The sequence below is a fragment of the Rhinichthys klamathensis genome, unplaced genomic scaffold (genome assembly GCF_029890125.1).
Source record: "Rhinichthys klamathensis goyatoka isolate OS25496 unplaced genomic scaffold, OSU_Roscu_1.1 h1tg000330l_1, whole genome shotgun sequence".
NCBI lineage: Eukaryota > Metazoa > Chordata > Actinopteri > Cypriniformes > Leuciscidae > Rhinichthys > Rhinichthys klamathensis.
Window position 1 is genome coordinate 2494858 of NW_026606845.1, and position 18436 is coordinate 2513293.

At 40.6% G+C, this 18436-nt stretch overlaps 1 protein-coding gene across 2 annotated transcripts in view; it reads left to right on the plus strand.

Annotated features, from left to right (window-relative positions):
• Positions 1 to 1512: 1512 nt before the first annotated feature.
• LOC130105836 (complement C3-like) overlaps positions 1513 to 18436 on the plus strand; it is a 30583-nt gene continuing 13659 nt past the window's right edge. Inside the window, exons 1-23 of one of the 2 annotated variants that reach the window (XM_056272035.1) lie at positions 1513 to 1642; positions 1725 to 1920; positions 2068 to 2236; positions 4061 to 4134; positions 4263 to 4351; positions 5236 to 5318; positions 5417 to 5504; positions 7309 to 7411; positions 7545 to 7665; positions 7753 to 7868; positions 7991 to 8137; positions 8232 to 8435; positions 8581 to 8772; positions 8847 to 8999; positions 9082 to 9211; positions 9396 to 9467; positions 9635 to 9832; positions 10217 to 10319; positions 10652 to 10740; positions 10851 to 10990; positions 11286 to 11498; positions 11628 to 11688; positions 11941 to 12024. In XM_056272035.1, the coding sequence (XP_056128010.1) occupies positions 1572 to 1642; positions 1725 to 1920; positions 2068 to 2236; positions 4061 to 4134; positions 4263 to 4351; positions 5236 to 5318; positions 5417 to 5504; positions 7309 to 7411; positions 7545 to 7665; positions 7753 to 7868; positions 7991 to 8137; positions 8232 to 8435; positions 8581 to 8772; positions 8847 to 8999; positions 9082 to 9211; positions 9396 to 9467; positions 9635 to 9832; positions 10217 to 10319; positions 10652 to 10740; positions 10851 to 10990; positions 11286 to 11498; positions 11628 to 11688; positions 11941 to 12024 (2896 nt within the window). In that variant the 5' untranslated portion in view covers positions 1513 to 1571. The remainder of the gene's footprint in view (positions 1643 to 1724; positions 1921 to 2067; positions 2237 to 4060; positions 4135 to 4262; positions 4352 to 5235; positions 5319 to 5416; positions 5505 to 7308; positions 7412 to 7544; positions 7666 to 7752; positions 7869 to 7990; positions 8138 to 8231; positions 8436 to 8580; positions 8773 to 8846; positions 9000 to 9081; positions 9212 to 9395; positions 9468 to 9634; positions 9833 to 10216; positions 10320 to 10651; positions 10741 to 10850; positions 10991 to 11285; positions 11499 to 11627; positions 11689 to 11940; positions 12025 to 18436) is intronic. The other variant, XM_056272036.1, reaches the window with a different exon arrangement.

Consider the following 18436-nt stretch of genomic DNA (forward strand, 5'->3'; position numbering starts at 1 on the left):
AATATTTCTTTACAATTAATTTTTTTAATTTATTATTACAAAATACATTTCTTCAGAGCTTAACATGATCACCTTTTATTTTAACTTACCTTTTTGTTAATTTTATGATAATGAATGTTAACTTTACATTATCCAAACAGAGTGTATGTATATGTTTGACTGTTCAACTTTGGAAGTTTGTGGTGGTCATGTGCTGTTGCTCATTTAGTTGGTGACAATAGAAATAAGCTGGGTCTAGTAGAGTTACAACATCTAACTTTTTATGTTACTCCCTGGAGCACATTCTAAAATATCATTAACATTTATTCTCATGTAGTAGTAGTAGACTACAAAGAATATAGATGCATTTTGAGGGAAAGATAATGTTGCTAGTTAATGTATAAAGTTGTCATGAATACTGTTCTTGTGTTTCCCTGACTCTTATTTTGAAGTATATTTGTTTGCAATTGTTCCTGTGTTCTGACTTCCTGTGTTTAGTTCCTTTGTTTCTTTGCCTGTCTTATTAGTTTCTATAGTTAGCCTTGTTTGTTTCCATAGCAACTAATTGCCTTCACCTGTCCCTTGTTGTCTTGTGTATTTATAGCCTGTGTGTTTCCTTGTTCGTTGTTGTACATGTTGATGGTCTGTGTTCTTTTGATCCTCATGTTCCCTGGTGCTTTGTGTTCCTTAGCACTTAATGTTTTATGTTTCGTTTGTTTGCAATAATAAACCCTGCACATAGATCCGTTCTACACCTGCCAGTTATTTTGTTCCTGCCAGTGTTACAAAAGTTAAATGTTGAGCAAAACATTCGTCAACAAACCTCATTCCAGAGCAGCTTGAGCACATTTTCATGAAAGTATACTGTTCAATAGTTCTCCCGACCCCTGAAAGATCAATAGAGCAGCTGCCAATTTACCAAAGGTTGTATTTACACATGAAGCATGATTTATGGGAAATCTGAAATGCACTGCTGAGAACTCTCAAACTCTTTAAGAGTTTAATCACATCCCTGTTTCTACTGCTTTCTTTGAAGAAAGGAAAGACCAAACACACTGAAACATGCCTTTTTTCACAGTAGTTGCATCTATGTTAAATGAGTAAAGTGCATTTCAGACTCATGAACACACAATGACATACATTACAGCTGACACTTACAGTTATCTAATGAATATTATTATTTGGGACTTTTGGAATGCAATCTGTATCTTCTTTAAGGGAGGCAATTATGCCTATAGTTCAGAGGGTTCATGAATTGCAACCATAATGAAGATTATTTAAGAAATAAATAATGGTAGCTGACAAATGCACATGATATTGAGACACAGCTTCATCATAATAATTATTTTTTTCATCACACACAAATACTTATAAACACAATATTTTAAGTGCAATTATTGGCGCTTCTTTCGTAATTTTGGAAATCCTGCAAAAAAATCTTTCCAAGATCCTCCCCTTCCCAAACGTGTTGCCTAATAGATGGGAAGAGGGGTGTCAGTGAGAGAGAGCAGTTTGGACTGTAAGGGTCACAGAGGCGGCGGGTATAAATCTGAACTGCTGCAGGTTCACACACACACACACAAACAGACACGATGGAGGTGAAGCTGCTGTGTCTGACTGTTGTTCTTCTCTCCTCACCCCTCCTCACACTGTGTGACCCGCTGTGAGTATTAAACACCGTTTGCTCATAGAGTTACTAATAATCTATTTTTAAGATGTCAAACGCTGTGATTTGATCTCCTCAGGTTTGTTCTGTCAGCTCCTAATTTGCTGAGAGTGGGTTCCTCAGAGAATGTGTTTGTGGAGGCTCAGGATTACTCTGGAGGAACTTTTGATGTAAAGATCATAGTGAATAACCACCCACAGAAAGACAAGGAGATACTGTCCAAAACAGTGACACTGACTGCAGAAAACAATTACCAGTTACTTACAGATATAAAGGTGATGTCACTTTGACTTTTTTTTTTTTTTTTTTTTGCTTGTGTAAGTGTGTGATCCATCATCTGCACTTGTACAATTCAGTTTGTAAATTGTTACTTTTTTTTTCGTCAAAATTTCCAAAGGACTAATTCATTTTCTGTTCTTTAGATCCCTGATGATCAGAACTATTTCTCTGCTGATCCTCTGGAGAAGCAGTATGTGTATCTACAAGCTCATTTTCCTTCCAAAATCCTGGAGAAAGTGATCATGGTCTCATTCCAGTCTGGATATATATTTGTACAGACAGACAAGCCCATCTACACGCCTGCTAGCACAGGTACGAATCAGTGCTGAAAACATGGAAAATATAGAGTGAATTAACACACAATGTGAACTTTAAATTTGTTACATCAGCATGACATCATAAAGATTGTGTAGTTTTGCACATATATACTGGCAATTAAATATAGGACAGATGGAGTCCGAATGGCCTCTGGATTGTTCCACAAAATGGCTGCATTTGCTTTTTGGAAAGGCAAAAAGCAGACAAGTGATAATAAATTGCATTTAGCCTCAAGCCGTCTCAAGCTAAATAAAAAAAAAAGCATGTGTAATATACACTCACCTAAAGGATTATTAGGAACACCTGCTCAATTTCTCATTAATGCAATTATCTAATCAACCAATCACATGGCAGTTGCTTAAATGCATTTAGGGGTGTGGTCCTGGTCAAGACAATCTCCTGAACTCCAAACTGAATGTCAGAATAGGAGAGAAAGGTGATTTAAGCAATTTTGAGCGTGGCATGGTTGTTGGAGCCAGACGGGCCGGTCTGAGTATTTCACAATCTGCTCAGTTACTGGGATTTTCACGCAACAACCATTTCTAGGGTTTACAAAGAATGGTGTGAAAAGGGAAAAACATCCAGTATGCGGCAGTCCTGTGGGCGAAAATGCCTTGTTGATGCTAGAGGTCAGAGGAGAATGGGCCGACTGATTCAAGCTGATAGAAGAGCAACTTTGACTGAAATAACCACTCGTTACAACCGAGATACGCAGCACAGCATTTGTGAAGCCACAACACGCACAACCTTGAGGCGGATGGGCTACAACAGTAGAAGACCCCACCGGGTACCACTCATCTCCACTACAAATAGGAAAAAGAGGCTACAATTTGCAAGAGCTCACCAAAATTGGACAGTTGAAGACTGGAAAAATGTTGCCTGGTCTGATGAGTCTCGATTTCTGTTGAGACATTCAGATGGTAGAGTCAGAATTTGGCATAAACAGAATGAGAGCATGGATCCATCATGCCTTGTTACCACTGTGCAGGCTGGTGGTGGTGGTGTAATGGTGTGGGGGATGTTTTCTTGGCACACTTTAGGCCCATTAGTGCCAATTGGGCATCGTTTAAATGCCACGGCCTACCTGAGCATTGTTTCTGACCATGTCCATCCCTTTATGGCCACCATGTACCCATCCTCTGATGGCTTCTTCCAGCAGGATAATGCACCATGTCACAAAGCTCGAATCATTTCAAATTGGTTTCTTGAACATGACAATGAGTTCAATGTACTAAAATGGCCCCCACAGTCACCAGATCTCAACCCAATAGAGCATCTTTGGGATGTGGTGGAACGGGAGCTTCGTGCCCTGGATGTGCATCCCACAAATCTCCATCAACTGCAAGATGCTATCCTATCAATATGGGCCAACATTTCTAAAGAATGATTTCAGCACCTTGTTGAATCAATGCCACGTAGAATTAAGGCAGTTCTGAAGGCGAAAGGGGGTCAAACACAGTATTAGTATGGTGTTCCTAATAATCCTTTAGGTGAGTGTATGTTGGAATAGACAGTGATAATAAATTGCATTTAGCCTCAAGCCGTCTCAAGCTAAAAAAAAAAAAAAAGCATGTGTATATGTTGGAATACAAGCTATGCCGTTAAAGGTTAGTTTTATCGTTTATTCAGCCGTTACAAGCCTATTGCATTTTATGTTGCTATAATGGCTATAATAATGCATAGTAAAGAAGTTGTTTATGGTATAATTTTTTTTACACACTAAATGGCAAGTGTCTCAAATACGTAAAAATTTAAATAACAAGCAGTTAAAACTTTTAAACAAAGTATTTCATTTTTTTGTTTTGATCTCCCTTTCAGTTCAATACAGGATTTTCTCTCTGACACCCAACCTGAAACCCCTCAGTCAGTCTGGAGTCACGGTGGAGATCATGGTACACAATTTTATAGGTTCACATGCACACACATTCACATATTCATTCATTTGTGACATCAGCTGTAATGAGCATGTGACTGACGATCTCAGAAAACACAGTGTTGATACTGATTTCTGTTTCTTAAGAATCCACAAGGCATCACAGTTTCATCAGATAAGATATATCCAGTGAAAGGGATGAAGTCCGGAAAATATGCCATTCCTGAGGTTGCCAGGTGTGTGAAACGCTGACAGGACTGAGATATTAAACCTGAGTGAATGGACCACACATTTTATCTGTCTATGCTAGGGTTCCTCAATAGGTGGCCCACGAGAGACAAATGTTTGGTCCGAGGGTCTGCACTGAAGTCAAATGTTTCTGTCAGTGTAACATCACTGTAATCATGTTGCTGGCGTGAAATCGCTGATAATTCTAAAACAGCGTCATTGTTAAATTGCACACTGTCTAATGTTCTCAAAGTGGTTTATTGACGTCTTTCCGTGGTTGAAACACTGATCGAGCGATTAAATGAGACATGATACGGATTTTGGTAAGTTGTACCATATCTTTTGACATACCTTCTGAAGTTCATTCGTGCCGTAACTAATAGTAAAGTGGAAAAATGTGCTCCGTGCTGCAGCTTCACTTGATCTGAGGCAACAGTGATCTACAAATTAAACCACATTAAAGAGTGCCAAAACAGTATTTATTGTTTGAATATCATTAAAAAAAAGCTCAAAGCTTAATGTGATTTATTTGATGTGAGGCGCTCTATAAAGTTCTGTTCATTCATCAACTGAAAACTGCATAGACTAAAAGATTGATTATAAAAAAAATACTTTCCGTGCTTTCTTGATTCTGATTGGTTGACAGCCAAACAGAATCCACCCTGCTTTAAAAACCTCAAGCATTTAAAGCAGCAGACATAACTGCAGTGCATGCTTACAATAAACATAACTTTTAATTGAGGAACCCTGGTCTATGGTGTGTACTTCAGGATAATACTGGATAATGATTTATCAATAAACAGCAGCAAAACCCTGTTCATGGCCAGTTATCATCTTTTTGATGTTATGAAATCAGACGTGTATGTTTCTGGATGTGTTCTGTATTTTTCAGTCTTGGGATATGGAAGGTTGTCACACAGTTCGCCAATACCCCTCAGAAGGAATTTACTGCTGACTTTGAGGTCAAAGAATATGGTAAGACGTGTGTCAGAAAATTGTATGTTGTGTAAAAATGTGATAACTACAATAATTTATTATTTATTTATTTGTCTATTCTCTGGTTTGGTTTATAGTGCTTCCAACATTTGAAGTGAAATTAAAACCCAGTAGATCATTCTTCTATGTGGGTGACGAGAGTCTGACAGTCGACATTGAAGCCAAGTAAGACAACATAGGTTCTTGCTTCATTGTATTGAAAATAAATCTATGCTGTGTGAACACACTGATTTAAAATAGATGTGTATGTTAACTGAAATAATGTACAATGAGCAACCAAAACATGGTCCTGTGATTCAGTGTGTTTGAGATAGTATAACTTCCAAAGCAACTAACCCAGACAGCAACATAGTGTCTGTCGGCCCACATCTGGTACACGTGGATTCTACACAGTACAGATGTAGGCCGACACTGTTGCTGTCCACAGCAAAAACTCCAGTGTTAAATGAACTCTCCTGGGATTTCATTTGGCTCCAGACTCAAGAGTGTTAAAGTGTTAAAATGAGTATTAAATTAACACTGAAGAAGTGTTAAAGTTAATGAGCCAATTTGAGTGATGATTGACCATTATTGAAGACACCTGATGTTAACAAGCAGAATCACTGAAGGAGAAAAATCACATGTAGTCACCATTATTGTGATCAGTATTTACTTTAGTTGGGCTCTTGATCCTTAATGTTAGATTTTGTTTGACTGCTGTAACTAAGTTATAACTGCCAGGTAAACAACAATAAAAGATGATCAGGTGGTGTTGGTTATGTTTTGGCATAATCATCATTTGACCTGAATCAATGAACTCATTTAGAGAGTTAGGTTTACCTTGATGATTACAGCAGCCTGTGATTCTACACTTTACTATTTTCAGTATTTTCAATATGATCCAAAATATTTCTTATAAGTTGTTCTGATCAAAAGACATTTATTTGGACACACAGGCATCAAGAATCAGCCTGTGATTCTCAATAATGGTGACAATAATAAAGCATGTTGCAGTGCAATCTGGGTGCCAACAATCAAAACTCATTCATGGCTCCCATCATGGTTTGCGGTATGAATAAATTATGATCTGAATTGTCTTAGTAATTTCCTTTTCCTAATTGAATATTACTTTTGTCACCATTGTTGAGTAAGTAAATATATATATATATATATATATTAGGGGTGGAACGGTACATGTATTCGTATTGAACCGAAACGGTACGGGCGTCACGGTTCGGTGCACGAATTTACACGGAGAATACACGGTATAAAAATAAATAAAACTCGCGTTCAAATTAATTAATGTAATGCGGAACTACTGTTAGATACACGGGTTCTTTAGGGACACATAATCTGTACCATCGGCTTAGCTCTGAACGCGCGTTCACTTCAAACGTTGGCTTTATACGCGCGTCCTATTCGCTTTATGGTGTGTTCACACCGAACGAGAATAGAGCGTCAAATACGCGTCTAGTTAGATGCTTGAACATTCGCTCGAGTTAAAATTTTTCAACTTGCGCGGAAGACATTCGCGGCAAACGCGTTGCCCAATTCGCGTCATTCGCAACGCCCGGCGCGAATGATGCGTCTATTTGCGTCTTTGCATTGACTTTGTATGTAATCTACTCACGCAAATAATTTAATTCGCGTTCGGTGTGAACACACCATTAGACATAGCGTCGAACTAGTCGCGAATTTGACGCTCTATTCGCGTTTGGTGTGACCGCATAATGAACAGGCTGCGATGTCAAGATTGCAATGCTGGAGTGTGTGTGTGTGTGTGTGTGCGCGAGTGAGAGAGAGAGAGAGAGAGAGAGAGAGAGAGAGAGGGTGCGATAAAATGTGTTAACATTAATTTTTTTTTATTCAACTCAGATATACAGTATTGTTTAATATGACTGAAATGTATTGTTTTGAAAGTGGATGTGGATCAAGCACAGTCGTCGTCACCATTCAGTTTTTACAGCTGAAATTGTATATGCTTTAATAGGTATCTGTTTGGACAGAAGGTGGAAGGAAATGCGTTTGTGATGTTTGGTGTGATGGACGGTGAGAAGAAAACAAGTATTGATACCTCTTTGCAAAAAGTTGAGGTGAGAGAAATTAAACAGTTTACAAGTTGGGATCAATCTCATTTCTCCTCACCTAGAGGACGACTTAAAACATTAAATACAGTTTTACCTTGTCTTGTAGACGAATGTTATTGTCTTTCTCATATATGAATAGATAAGGGAAGGAGAAGGAGAGGCAGAACTGACCAGGAAGATGATCACTAACACCTTTCCAAACATTAACCAGCTGGTTGGACGATCAATCTATGTTTCAGTCAGTCTTTTAACAGAAAGTGGTAAGACTCAACAGATACTGTACATCTGTATGTTTACATGCATGTGTGTGATTGTATACTGTATGTATGTGTGTGTGTGTGTTTCAGGCAGTGAAATGGTGGAAGCAGAAAGGAGAGGCATTCAGATCGTGACGTCACCGTACACCATCCACTTCAAAAAAACACCACAATTCTTCAAACCTGGGATGCCCTTCGATATCTCGGTATAAAATACTGACTTTATGTGCCTGATGGGTTATAGGAACTGAGGAACCATTTTAACGATATATTAAAAGACATGATGATGGCTGATGATTTTTCTTGTTTGGTCTTGGTTTTATAAAAGGTCTATGTAACAAATCCTGATCAGACGCCTGCTGAAAAAGTGGAAGTGGAGGTCAGTCCTGGAGAGGTCAGAGGTCAAACAACAGCCAATGGTATTGCAAAAGTAACCGTCAACACTCTAGGAGGATCTTCCGAGCTAAAAATCACTGTAAGGCATTGAATGAATGTAGAACAAGCTGTTTGTTTACAGTTATTTGTAGTTGCTGTGAATCAGCAGGAATTTATTTATTCATTTATTTCAGGCAAAAACCAAAGATCTACAATTAAGCAACGAACAGCAGGCAGAGAAGACGATGACGGCTCTTGCTTACATTCCCAAAGACAGCTCCAATAACTACTTTCACATCGGCATTGATTCTGCAGAGCTTCAGATCGGTGATCAAATGAAAGTCAATCTCAACACTGGACAAAGTCCAGGAGTCAAAGATCAAGATTACACATACATGGTAAAGATTATGGTTATTTGTTATTCATCCAATGTACCAGTTCTACCCATGCATCAATTACATCAATATTTTATTTCTACCACAGCTTGTGTTTGAAACTATACAAAGTGCTTAAGTCTTTTATACTTGTCTGTCTCATTTCCAGATCTTAAGTAAAGGTCAGATTGTTCAAGCAAACAGATTTAAGAGGAAAGGACAAGCTCTAGTGACTCTGTCTCTACCTGTAACCAAAGACATGGTGCCGTCCTTCCGCTTTTTGGCTTATTATCATGTGGGCTCGTCTGAGGTGGTGTCTGATTCAGTCTGGGTCGACGTGAAGGACACGTGCATGGGAACGGTGGGTCAACCATCACAAGAAATAGTTGATGTGCTAATCAACTAGATCTGATTCAGTGTCTCTCGTTTTAACAGCTCGAGCTTCAGGTGAAGAACAAGATGAATACCTATGGCACAGGAGATGAGGTCACGCTGCAGATAAGTGGAGATCCTGGAGCTAGAGTTGGGCTGGTGGTGGTTGACAAGGCTGTGCAAGTCCTGAACAAGAACAGACTCACTCAGACTCAGGTGAAGGACCTTCTTCAGACGTCATGGCACAATCATCTCTGATTTAAACCGCATGTAACTGGTGTCTTTTTTGCACCTCTAGATCTGGGACGTCATAGAGAAGCATGACACCGGTTGTACGGCAGGAGGTGGAAGGGACAGTATGGGGGTTTTCAGTGATTCAGGTCTGATGTTTGAGTCACACACTGCAGGAGGAACCAACACCAGAATAAGTAATTTTTTTTTTTACTGAACAGAGATTCCCAAGGGTTGCATCCTTTGGTCAGGTCTTGAATGTTGCACTATAAATTTCACTTGAGTTGTCTGGTTCCTTGTGTCTCTCTTGCTGCTCTTGTTTTTTTTTTTTTACATCATTTTGTACAATATGCTAATTTATTAAAATGAATCGTCCTCTAGTGCCTGGATGTCCCGTCCCTGAAAAGAGAAAACGAAGAGCTGAGAGTCGCCTGCAGATCACTAGTACACTGGGTGAGGAACTGGAATTTACTCCGTTTTTACCCTTGCCATTCAAATCAGAAAAGGTTTTTTTTTTTTTTTTTACTGTGTTAAAGATCCAGAGCCTTTAGGAAATTCTGTCTTTCCCTCCAGTAGTTCTCATGTTCTCCTACTCCTGTCATTGTTCATGATTTTCTCAGCTGGTCAATACTCTGGTGAACTGAAGCAGTGCTGCTTTGATGGGATGAGGGATAATAAACTCGGCTACACCTGTGAACGAAGAGCCACCTACATCGTAGACGGGCCAGAGTGCAGAAAGGCCTTCCTGCACTGCTGCAAAGAGATGGAAACCCGCAAAAACATGAAGACAGAAGAGGAGGAGATGATTCTGGCTCGCAGTAAGTAGTAATTGATTAAGGTTGTTGCAATATCTTAAGCTTCTAGGTGGCTCTACCATCTCGTGCAGTACTCTGTCACAAAATGTAAAGGCTATACAGTGTTTTCATGATGTTCCCTCAACTGTAGGTGGCACTCTCACAACTGCCATGTCCATTTTTCCAAATTTAAGTCAAGTCAATAGTGCTTTATTCAATAAAGATTGTTTCAAAGCAGCTTGCATGAATCCGATGGCAGCGATTGATACTGGTATTTTGAATCTTGGGTACTTTGGAAAGTAGTAATTGTGGATAATAATGAAAGTGGATAGTCGTCAGAGAGAATAATGATGACATTTATTTGATTATCATTATCTGATGTATTATTGTTTTTATCTGTTACAACAGGTGATGATGAAGATGACTATTATACAGACTCTGATGAGATCGTGTCACGTACTCAGTTCCCTGAGAGTTGGCTTTGGGAAGAGATTGATCTGTGTGAGAATTGGTGAGTATGAGACTTTTAGACTAAAGCTGTAAATTAGGTCTCACTCATAGAACAAAGAGCATGTCTTTTTTTCTTAATTATCTTTGATATTATGCATTTTATGCACTGATCCCCACTAGAATTTTTTAATTTTAGATGCAAGAAAACTGATTAGACATCAACAACATGAAATGATATCCACTGTCGTTCATACATTTTTATAGGAAACGAGTAATGGGAATGTCTAATAACAAACCAACTATGGTGTAGGTTTCAGACCAGACCAGCTTATGAAGCTTTAGAAGAGTTCTTGAACATTTCTAATTTTTAAATTTATTTTCCTCATATCCCAGTCCAGCACCAGTCACAGATAAAGTGATCTACCTGAAAGACTCTATCACTACCTGGCAGATCTTGGCTGTCAGTCTGTCACCAACACTTGGTAAGATGAAGCTGCAAACGCAAGATACATGATCTGAAAAACATCCTCATCCTCATCATCCAGGAGCTGCTGCTTTAAACCCTTCTGTGTGTCTGTGTTCCTCCTCAAAGGCATCTGTGTGGCAGAACCTGAGGAGATTATCGTTTTTAAGAGCTTATTCGTTGACCTCAAGATCCCTTATTCAGCTGTGCGCGGTGAACAACTGGAGATCAAGGCCATTATTCACAACTACACACCAAAGAAGCAGAAGGTAGATTTGAAATTAAAAAATAAATGTTGATTTATGGTATACATTAAAACCATGTTCATCGTAATAACCATTTCTGCTTAAGTCAAATAATTTACTAATGACAGGATACATGGATTCTGAGAGTCATTTCAGATTTTATGCTCTATGTGACTCAAAGTGAAAAAAGGTGTAGGATATTGAGCATTGCTAAAACAGAAATGTCTATCACACTTTTCTTATTTGATTTATTTTAGAGGAAGTTTCTATCTCGAATCTAAAGATATTGAAGCGATTTGTGTCTCTCCTGTTTTCACAGGTGCGTGTGGAGTTTATGGAGACAGAACATGTTTGCAGCTTTGCCAGTAAGAAAGGCAAATACAGAACAACAGTAAACATTGACAAAGACTCCAGCAAAGCGGTTTCATATGTGATTATTCCCATGACGCTGGGAAATCATGATATTGAGGTGAAAGCTGCAGCATTTGATTCTGTCCACACTGATGGAATAAGAAAGACCCTGAAGGTGGTGGTACGTCTGATGGCAATTCTGTTTAATTTGATTTGGTCATTTGTTACACAATAATCAATAGATGTTTGTCATATTTTGAATAGATTATCCAGAGCACCACGGGTAGTTAACTCTCTTTCTCTCCTTCAGTCTGAGGGTGTGCTGATTCCATTACACAGACCAAAAGTGGAGCTCAATCCTGTTAAGGATGGTAAGATTTACTGTGAACCATGGAAACTGTATACTTCATACAATCATTGAATTAATGTCAGTTTACTTCTATCCAGTCAAGACAAAAACATCTACGAATATCATTATAGTTCCTGCCAATTGAGATCACAATCAACTGCTTTTCCAGCTCAATACTCACCAAAACAATACAAAATCTGACTACTCTGATAACTCATCATTACTCTTCTTTTGTCTTCCTGTTCTTCTCTGTTTCTCATCCCAAATGGAACAGGGGAGGAGCCTATAGTTATTAGAGCTGAAATACCAGCGGATCGGGTTCCAGACACTCCTGCTAACACCTACATCTCGATTGCTGGTAAGGAAAAAATATTTTTTCATGAATGTTTAATGATTATTTCTTAAACGTTTTATGCATGTTTTGTTTAAAGAGAGATGAAGCCTTTATCTACAATCAATTGGTTACATCTGTCTAATTGTTCATCATGTCCACGACAAATGTTGTAGTACTTGTATGAAGATTCTAGAGCAGGACTGGGGCTGGTTTATAATAATTTTTAATCGAGCTTTTATCACTCGGTCACTACATGTGCCTCATCCAATTGAGTTTGCATGTTCTATATCCATAAATGCGTCTCCGTAAAACGAATAGTAATTTGATCTTCAATCTCCATGCTATAAGAAAATTCAATGAAAACATGCAAAAAGCTGCATTGGTGCATTTTATGTATCATTATCTTAATTCAAGCTGCTGTTTTCTATCAATTTACAGATTGCTAAAAACTTTAACTCCCTTCACTTCTAATCCCCATTATGTCAGGTGTGGGGTTGAGGAGATGAAGCGAGGACTCAATCGCAGGAAAAATGGGTTTTTATTAAGTATAAAATAAAACAAAATACAAACAAAACTACCCCAAGGGGGAAAACAAGACCGACTTGACTTGACTGAAGCAGCAGGGAAACACACATTGTACATACAACGACAAACCAACACAGGACTGCAAACACAAGGAGAATAAGGCCATGTCCACACGGACACGGGTATTTTTATAACCGGAGTTTTTCCTACAGCGTTTTAAAAAAAATCCCGTCCACACATGCTCGGTCTCCGTCTACATGAAAACGTAAAAACACACTATCAAGCGCGGTCAAGAGCATGCCACGCCAGCAGGCGGTGATATAAACCTTAACCCTAAAGCCACGTTGGCCAATCAGAAGCGCAAATCTGACGTCAAACACAGCGGATAACGGCGCACACTCTGACGTCACAAGGCAAAAACCCCGGTTTCACTGTCTACACGACAACACTGTAACCGGCGTTTCTAAAAAAATCCTCACCCTGGCAGGGGTTTTCAAAAATGTTCGGTTTCAGTGCGTTTCCGTGTGGCCGAACCGCGTAAAAAAAAAAGTCACGGTTATAAAAATACCCGTGTCCGTGTGGACAGGGCCTTAATATGGAGCAGACAAGGCAGGTAACGAGGGAGGACAGGTGGGGCAAATTAATCCATAATCAGGTAACAAGGTGGGAGGGGCTAGACAATTGACAGGAGAGCACATGGCACAAGGAAACACATTACAAGCCATGTGCTCACACCAAACGAGACATGAACACGCAGCTAATGAAAACACTCATAAGCCATGTGTTCACACAAAACATGACAACATGAAAGCACACAGCCAAAACACAAGCTGTGTGCTATACAGCACAAGACAAAACATGACATCAAAGGACACGGCCGATGAAAACACGAACCGCGTGCTACACAGGACACAACAACACACGCAGACGGAAGAGCGGGCGGCTTAAGCGAACTCGAAACCGCGCTCTCACGTGACAAGACGGAGCGCACGAGAACAAGTGAAAGCTCATTCCGTGCGCTGACAACAGAAAACAAACACACGGAGCATGGATGTCTGAATCCCGACACAGAACCGAAACAAAACTAGACAGACGTGTCGGGATCCAAACACCATGCCCCGCACATATAGCAAGCGTAATAACCAAGAAATTAACAAAACCAAGAAATTAACTAGACCGAAGTGACAGAACCCTAACACATTAGCACATTTAACTGTGGGACTTGGTATTAAAGTAGGGTTTTACATTAGTCATTTGAAAATGATTAAAAACATTTTAATTTAACTGTCAGTGTTTTTACATTTTTGCTAGTGACAGGGTATGATTTGTAAACACAACATCCGATTAAAACATTTTAAGTCGGTGTAACTTTTCCTTCGTTTTAGTTTTGATTACAAAGCCTGCAGATTCATATGGGTCAATCTTGAAATATGACAACAGTCATTTTAAAATGGTGATTCAGTAATACAATATTTAAAAATATGGAGTATTAATGGATAAGTAGTTCTCTATCGTGCCCTCACAACTTCTTTATCGCCCTTCACAGGATTGATTAGTCAATAATCAGTTTAAAAAGGCCATTTAGTAATGTAGCATACAATATTTAGAAATATATTCTAGCTAGCGCGCAATTTCAACTCTCCCTCACACAAGCTGCGTCCTTCTAAGGCCGCATTTGAAGGCCGATTACATAACCGTGGCACGACAACGGCTGTCCCAATTCAAAGGCTCCTTCCAATGCTGCCTTCTTTTCGTGGGTAATGAAGGATACAACAGATGAATCCTATGCGGTCTTCCCTAACCTAGAATTCACTGTGGTGCCTACAGGATTTTTAGAGAGAAATTGCCGGATTACACTTTTAAATGTAAGTATTGGGTTTCAACTTACTCAAATAATCATATGTATCTAATGATACGAATGTAAAATTAATACAAATATCTATATATTTCTATATGTTCAAATGGTGATTTATATCTTACCAAGATTTATATAGATTATCCTCTTTAATAGGCTATGTACATAAATGCACAAAGGTGAATGTATTTAGACAGGTTTTGAACCCTGTTTTGTTTTCAGGCAGTTGAATATAAAAAGTGCTGTACAAACGTTACTGTCGCTCGCCAACTGCAGCTGTCAAGAGTTGATTACAAGAACAGTCCTCCCTGCGCTAGACCAGTGTTTTCCAACCCTGCTCCTGAAGGACCCCCAACACTGCCCGTTTTCTTTGTCTCCCTAATCAAACAGACCTTATATATCCCCATGTGATAATGAGCTGATGAGTTGAATCAGGTGTGTTTGATTAGGGAGACAAAAAAAAGTGCAGTGTTGGGGATCCTCCAGGAACAGGGTTGGGAAACACTGGGCTAGACCATTCAATTTAACAGCACTCGGTCCAACCCTTTACAGCCTATGAGGGTGTGGCCATATCCTACAAAGGATGCAGCCTCTAAATTGGGACGCAGCTATGCACGCACTGCAATCCATTATCGCCCTCAATAGGATTGTGCCAGTTCTCTCTATACAAAGCACATATGTTGCAGAAGTAGAACCCATTCAAAAATAGATTCATTGCACTGTCTTGTATCGTGCTTTAGAAGCTGATTAGGATAAAATGTCTTGGGTAGGGTAACTGTAATGCTAGGTAAAAATAAGCAGGCATGAGAGAGAATCTAAATGCTAGGAAGTTTAATAAAAACACAAGGAAACAGGGTAACACAAGGGAACTAAGAAACCTTATACAACAACGGACAAACCACAAGTGAAAAATAAGCACTATATATACACAGACAAAAACTAACTAAAACTACAATGCAAAACACACAACAGGAAATAACATAAAAGTCCACAAGTGCACAACCAATATATGACAGTAACTCGCTCCCTGATGGAGGGAACGTCCTTGGTAGCCCCTGCTTGCATGCCAGGCCACACCACCGGACATACAGGTATATAAGCCCATTGGCATGCAATAAACACTTCAGGTTTGAGTTGAGGAGCTGAGTTAGCGTCTCGGAAGAAAACCATAAGAAACGAACACTACTGACACCACATCCTACCCAAAGGGGAGGTATACATGTGGAAATACATCCTATGGACTCGCCAGCAGGGAGTACTACATAGGTAAAAGTCTCTATGGTGGGCTCGACCAAGGGGAAGACTACCTGCCATAGTGAGTGGTGACGGAGCTAGCTCCTTCCAGGGGAAGACACTGGGTACACTGACAGGGAAACTGAACAGTGGAAGAATATATCATATGGGGTCGCTATTAGGGAACCACTAAATACAGAGCACTATCCAGGCTACAAGGCTCACCTGAAAGGGGCAGACTGCAAGTAAAGGGACTGGTAGTGAGTTCCTTAACGAAACTCGACTACCGCAAGAGTGCTAAATAATGGAGAAGGGTGGCCTAGGGTTCACCAATCACGGGAAACTCAAACTAGATTGAAAGAGTGCACGTTATCATCTCACAGAGGGAAAGGGTGTTTGTGCAAGGAGTACACCTAGCCAGTTTGTCCTAGACTTACCTAATATCACCAAAAACTCAAGACGAAACTGGTTTCATTTGGAGATTATAAAATCTTGTGAAGAATTGGGTGTAGGCTAGTCCGCAACTTTACATGTGTCTGGTAGTGATACAAAGTGGCAGCAATACATTGAGTGGAGTGAGGTCTCACTCCTAACAGGCACGGTACATTTTGGGCCTGATACGCCCAGAGAATGCCGTCCAGAATCCAGTGGACCACTCTCTGTTTGGAGACAGCTTTCCCCTTCTGCTGACCTGCGAAGCAGACAAAGAGTTGTTCAGATTGTCTGAAACCCTATGTTCAGTTCAGGTAGATACTCAAGGCGTGGTTTGGTTACCACGAAGGGGCTCTTGTTTCCCTCATCAGGAGTGCTTGGTCCCTGAAGAGAGTAGTGGGGAACTTTGGGCACATATCCAGGTCGGGTTTCAGGATAACATTGAGAATGAGCCGGCCTAAATTCCAGGCACAATTCACTGATAGGGCTTGTAGGTCCCCCACCCTCTTGAGAGATGTGAGCGGAATCTGGAGGGCCATTTTCATGGAAAGGGCACTAAGCTCCACTGATTGCAAAGGCTCAAACAGATCTTTCTGCAGGGCCTGTAATGCCAAGTTCAGACTGCACGATTTTCAAAATAATCGGGTCACTGTTGTTTTCACACTGCATGACTATCTGGGGTAACATTCAGTTGCTGCTGTGTTCACACTGCACGATGGATCGGCGACAGGAGGTTTCACACTGCATGACTTTACAAAAGAAAGAATCGCCGACAACTTCTGCCTGGTCCGCAAACTACGTTTCACAACCAAACAAACGCGAGAAGCGATAGGAAATAACGGAAGATCACGCGTGCGTGAGACCGGAGTTCTCGCGCGACACTGAATTTGTTATTAAAAATGATAGCCTGCAAATTGTCTGTGCACTGATTTGTAGCGAAAATGAAAAAAATAAAATAAACAGTTTATGCAGGAAATGGTTGGGAAGATGAGGGGAGCAAGGACTGTGTTTTGCAAAGAGAGTTGGGGGTAAATAAATAATTTTGCAAATGTCCTGCTGTTGCTGCTGGTCATGCAAATGTTTGTGCTTTGTTTCTGTTTGATATAATTGTAAATATAGGCCTATCTATTAAAATACTGATATTCTGGTCTATAACTCCTCCTCCTCCTCCTTGTATCTTGCTCTCTCATTGGCTGTCGGTCATCGCCGATGTTGTTTTCAGTCAGAACACATTCACACAGCAGGATTGTGAATCGCCGACAGGTCCAGATATTTAGCATGCCAAATATCTCACGGGCGTCGGCGACTCGTCGGCGATTCTCTCAGATCGCGTCTTTGCTCATTCACACTGCGTGATTGTCACTCGCGTGAACGAGCACCGACTTGCCTGTGATTTCGGGCATTTGTCGGCGATTTCTCAAAACCTGTCGGCGAGCCAAAATCGGGGCTAAAATCGTGCAGTCTGAACTCGGCATAAGACAGATTGCGCTCACATCTCTCAAGAGGGTGGGGGACCATTGCGACGCGCAGGTGATGCTCGTTAGTAATCACACCACCGGCTTGCCACATTGTGTTTACTGGCAAGAGGGCAGGACAATCAGTCACTGACATGAGATCAACCAATAGCAAACCACAATTATCCAATCAATTTAGCTCTAGTGTTGTCAAAAATATCGATATTTCGATAAATATCGATACTGAAATATCTGAACGGTACCAATACTAATTTCCCGAAGTATCGATACCGAGCAGTCACTTTCACTTCTCTCAAAAGGCGCGTTGACAAACACCACACGTGACACACTCGTCTCATTCGCTCTGGTTAAATAGCAAAAGTGAAGTGAATGGAAAGATGGCGAGGGCCGCGCCCCCGCGACCGGCTTTGGTTGATTGATTAAGAACACCACGAGCGGGCATGTCGGAGAATAGCGCGGACACGCGTAAAAAACACACCGCGAGCGGGCATGTCGGAGTCGGAGAATAGCGTGGACACGCGCTACACACCGCGAGCGGGCATGTCGGAGAATAGCGCGGACGCGAGCGGGCATGTTGGAGTCGGAGAATAGCGTGGACACACGCTACACACCGCGAGCGGGCATGTCGGAGAATAGCGCGGACACGAGCTACACACCGCGAGCGGGCATGGGAATAGCGCGGACACGAGCTACACACCGCGAGCGGGCATGTCGGAGGATAGCGCGGACACGCGAGCGGGCTGCGGGCACCCAACAGATTGTTTGACTATCAATAATCCCTCACATCACTCATTTTTTTAAATTATTGTATAGGTGAAAACAGACTTAAGGAACAGGCTCCAGGGGTAGGCTACTATTTAGCAGCATATGCTCAGCATCAGGGGTGTTTGTTGTTTGGACAGACCTGCCCCCACTG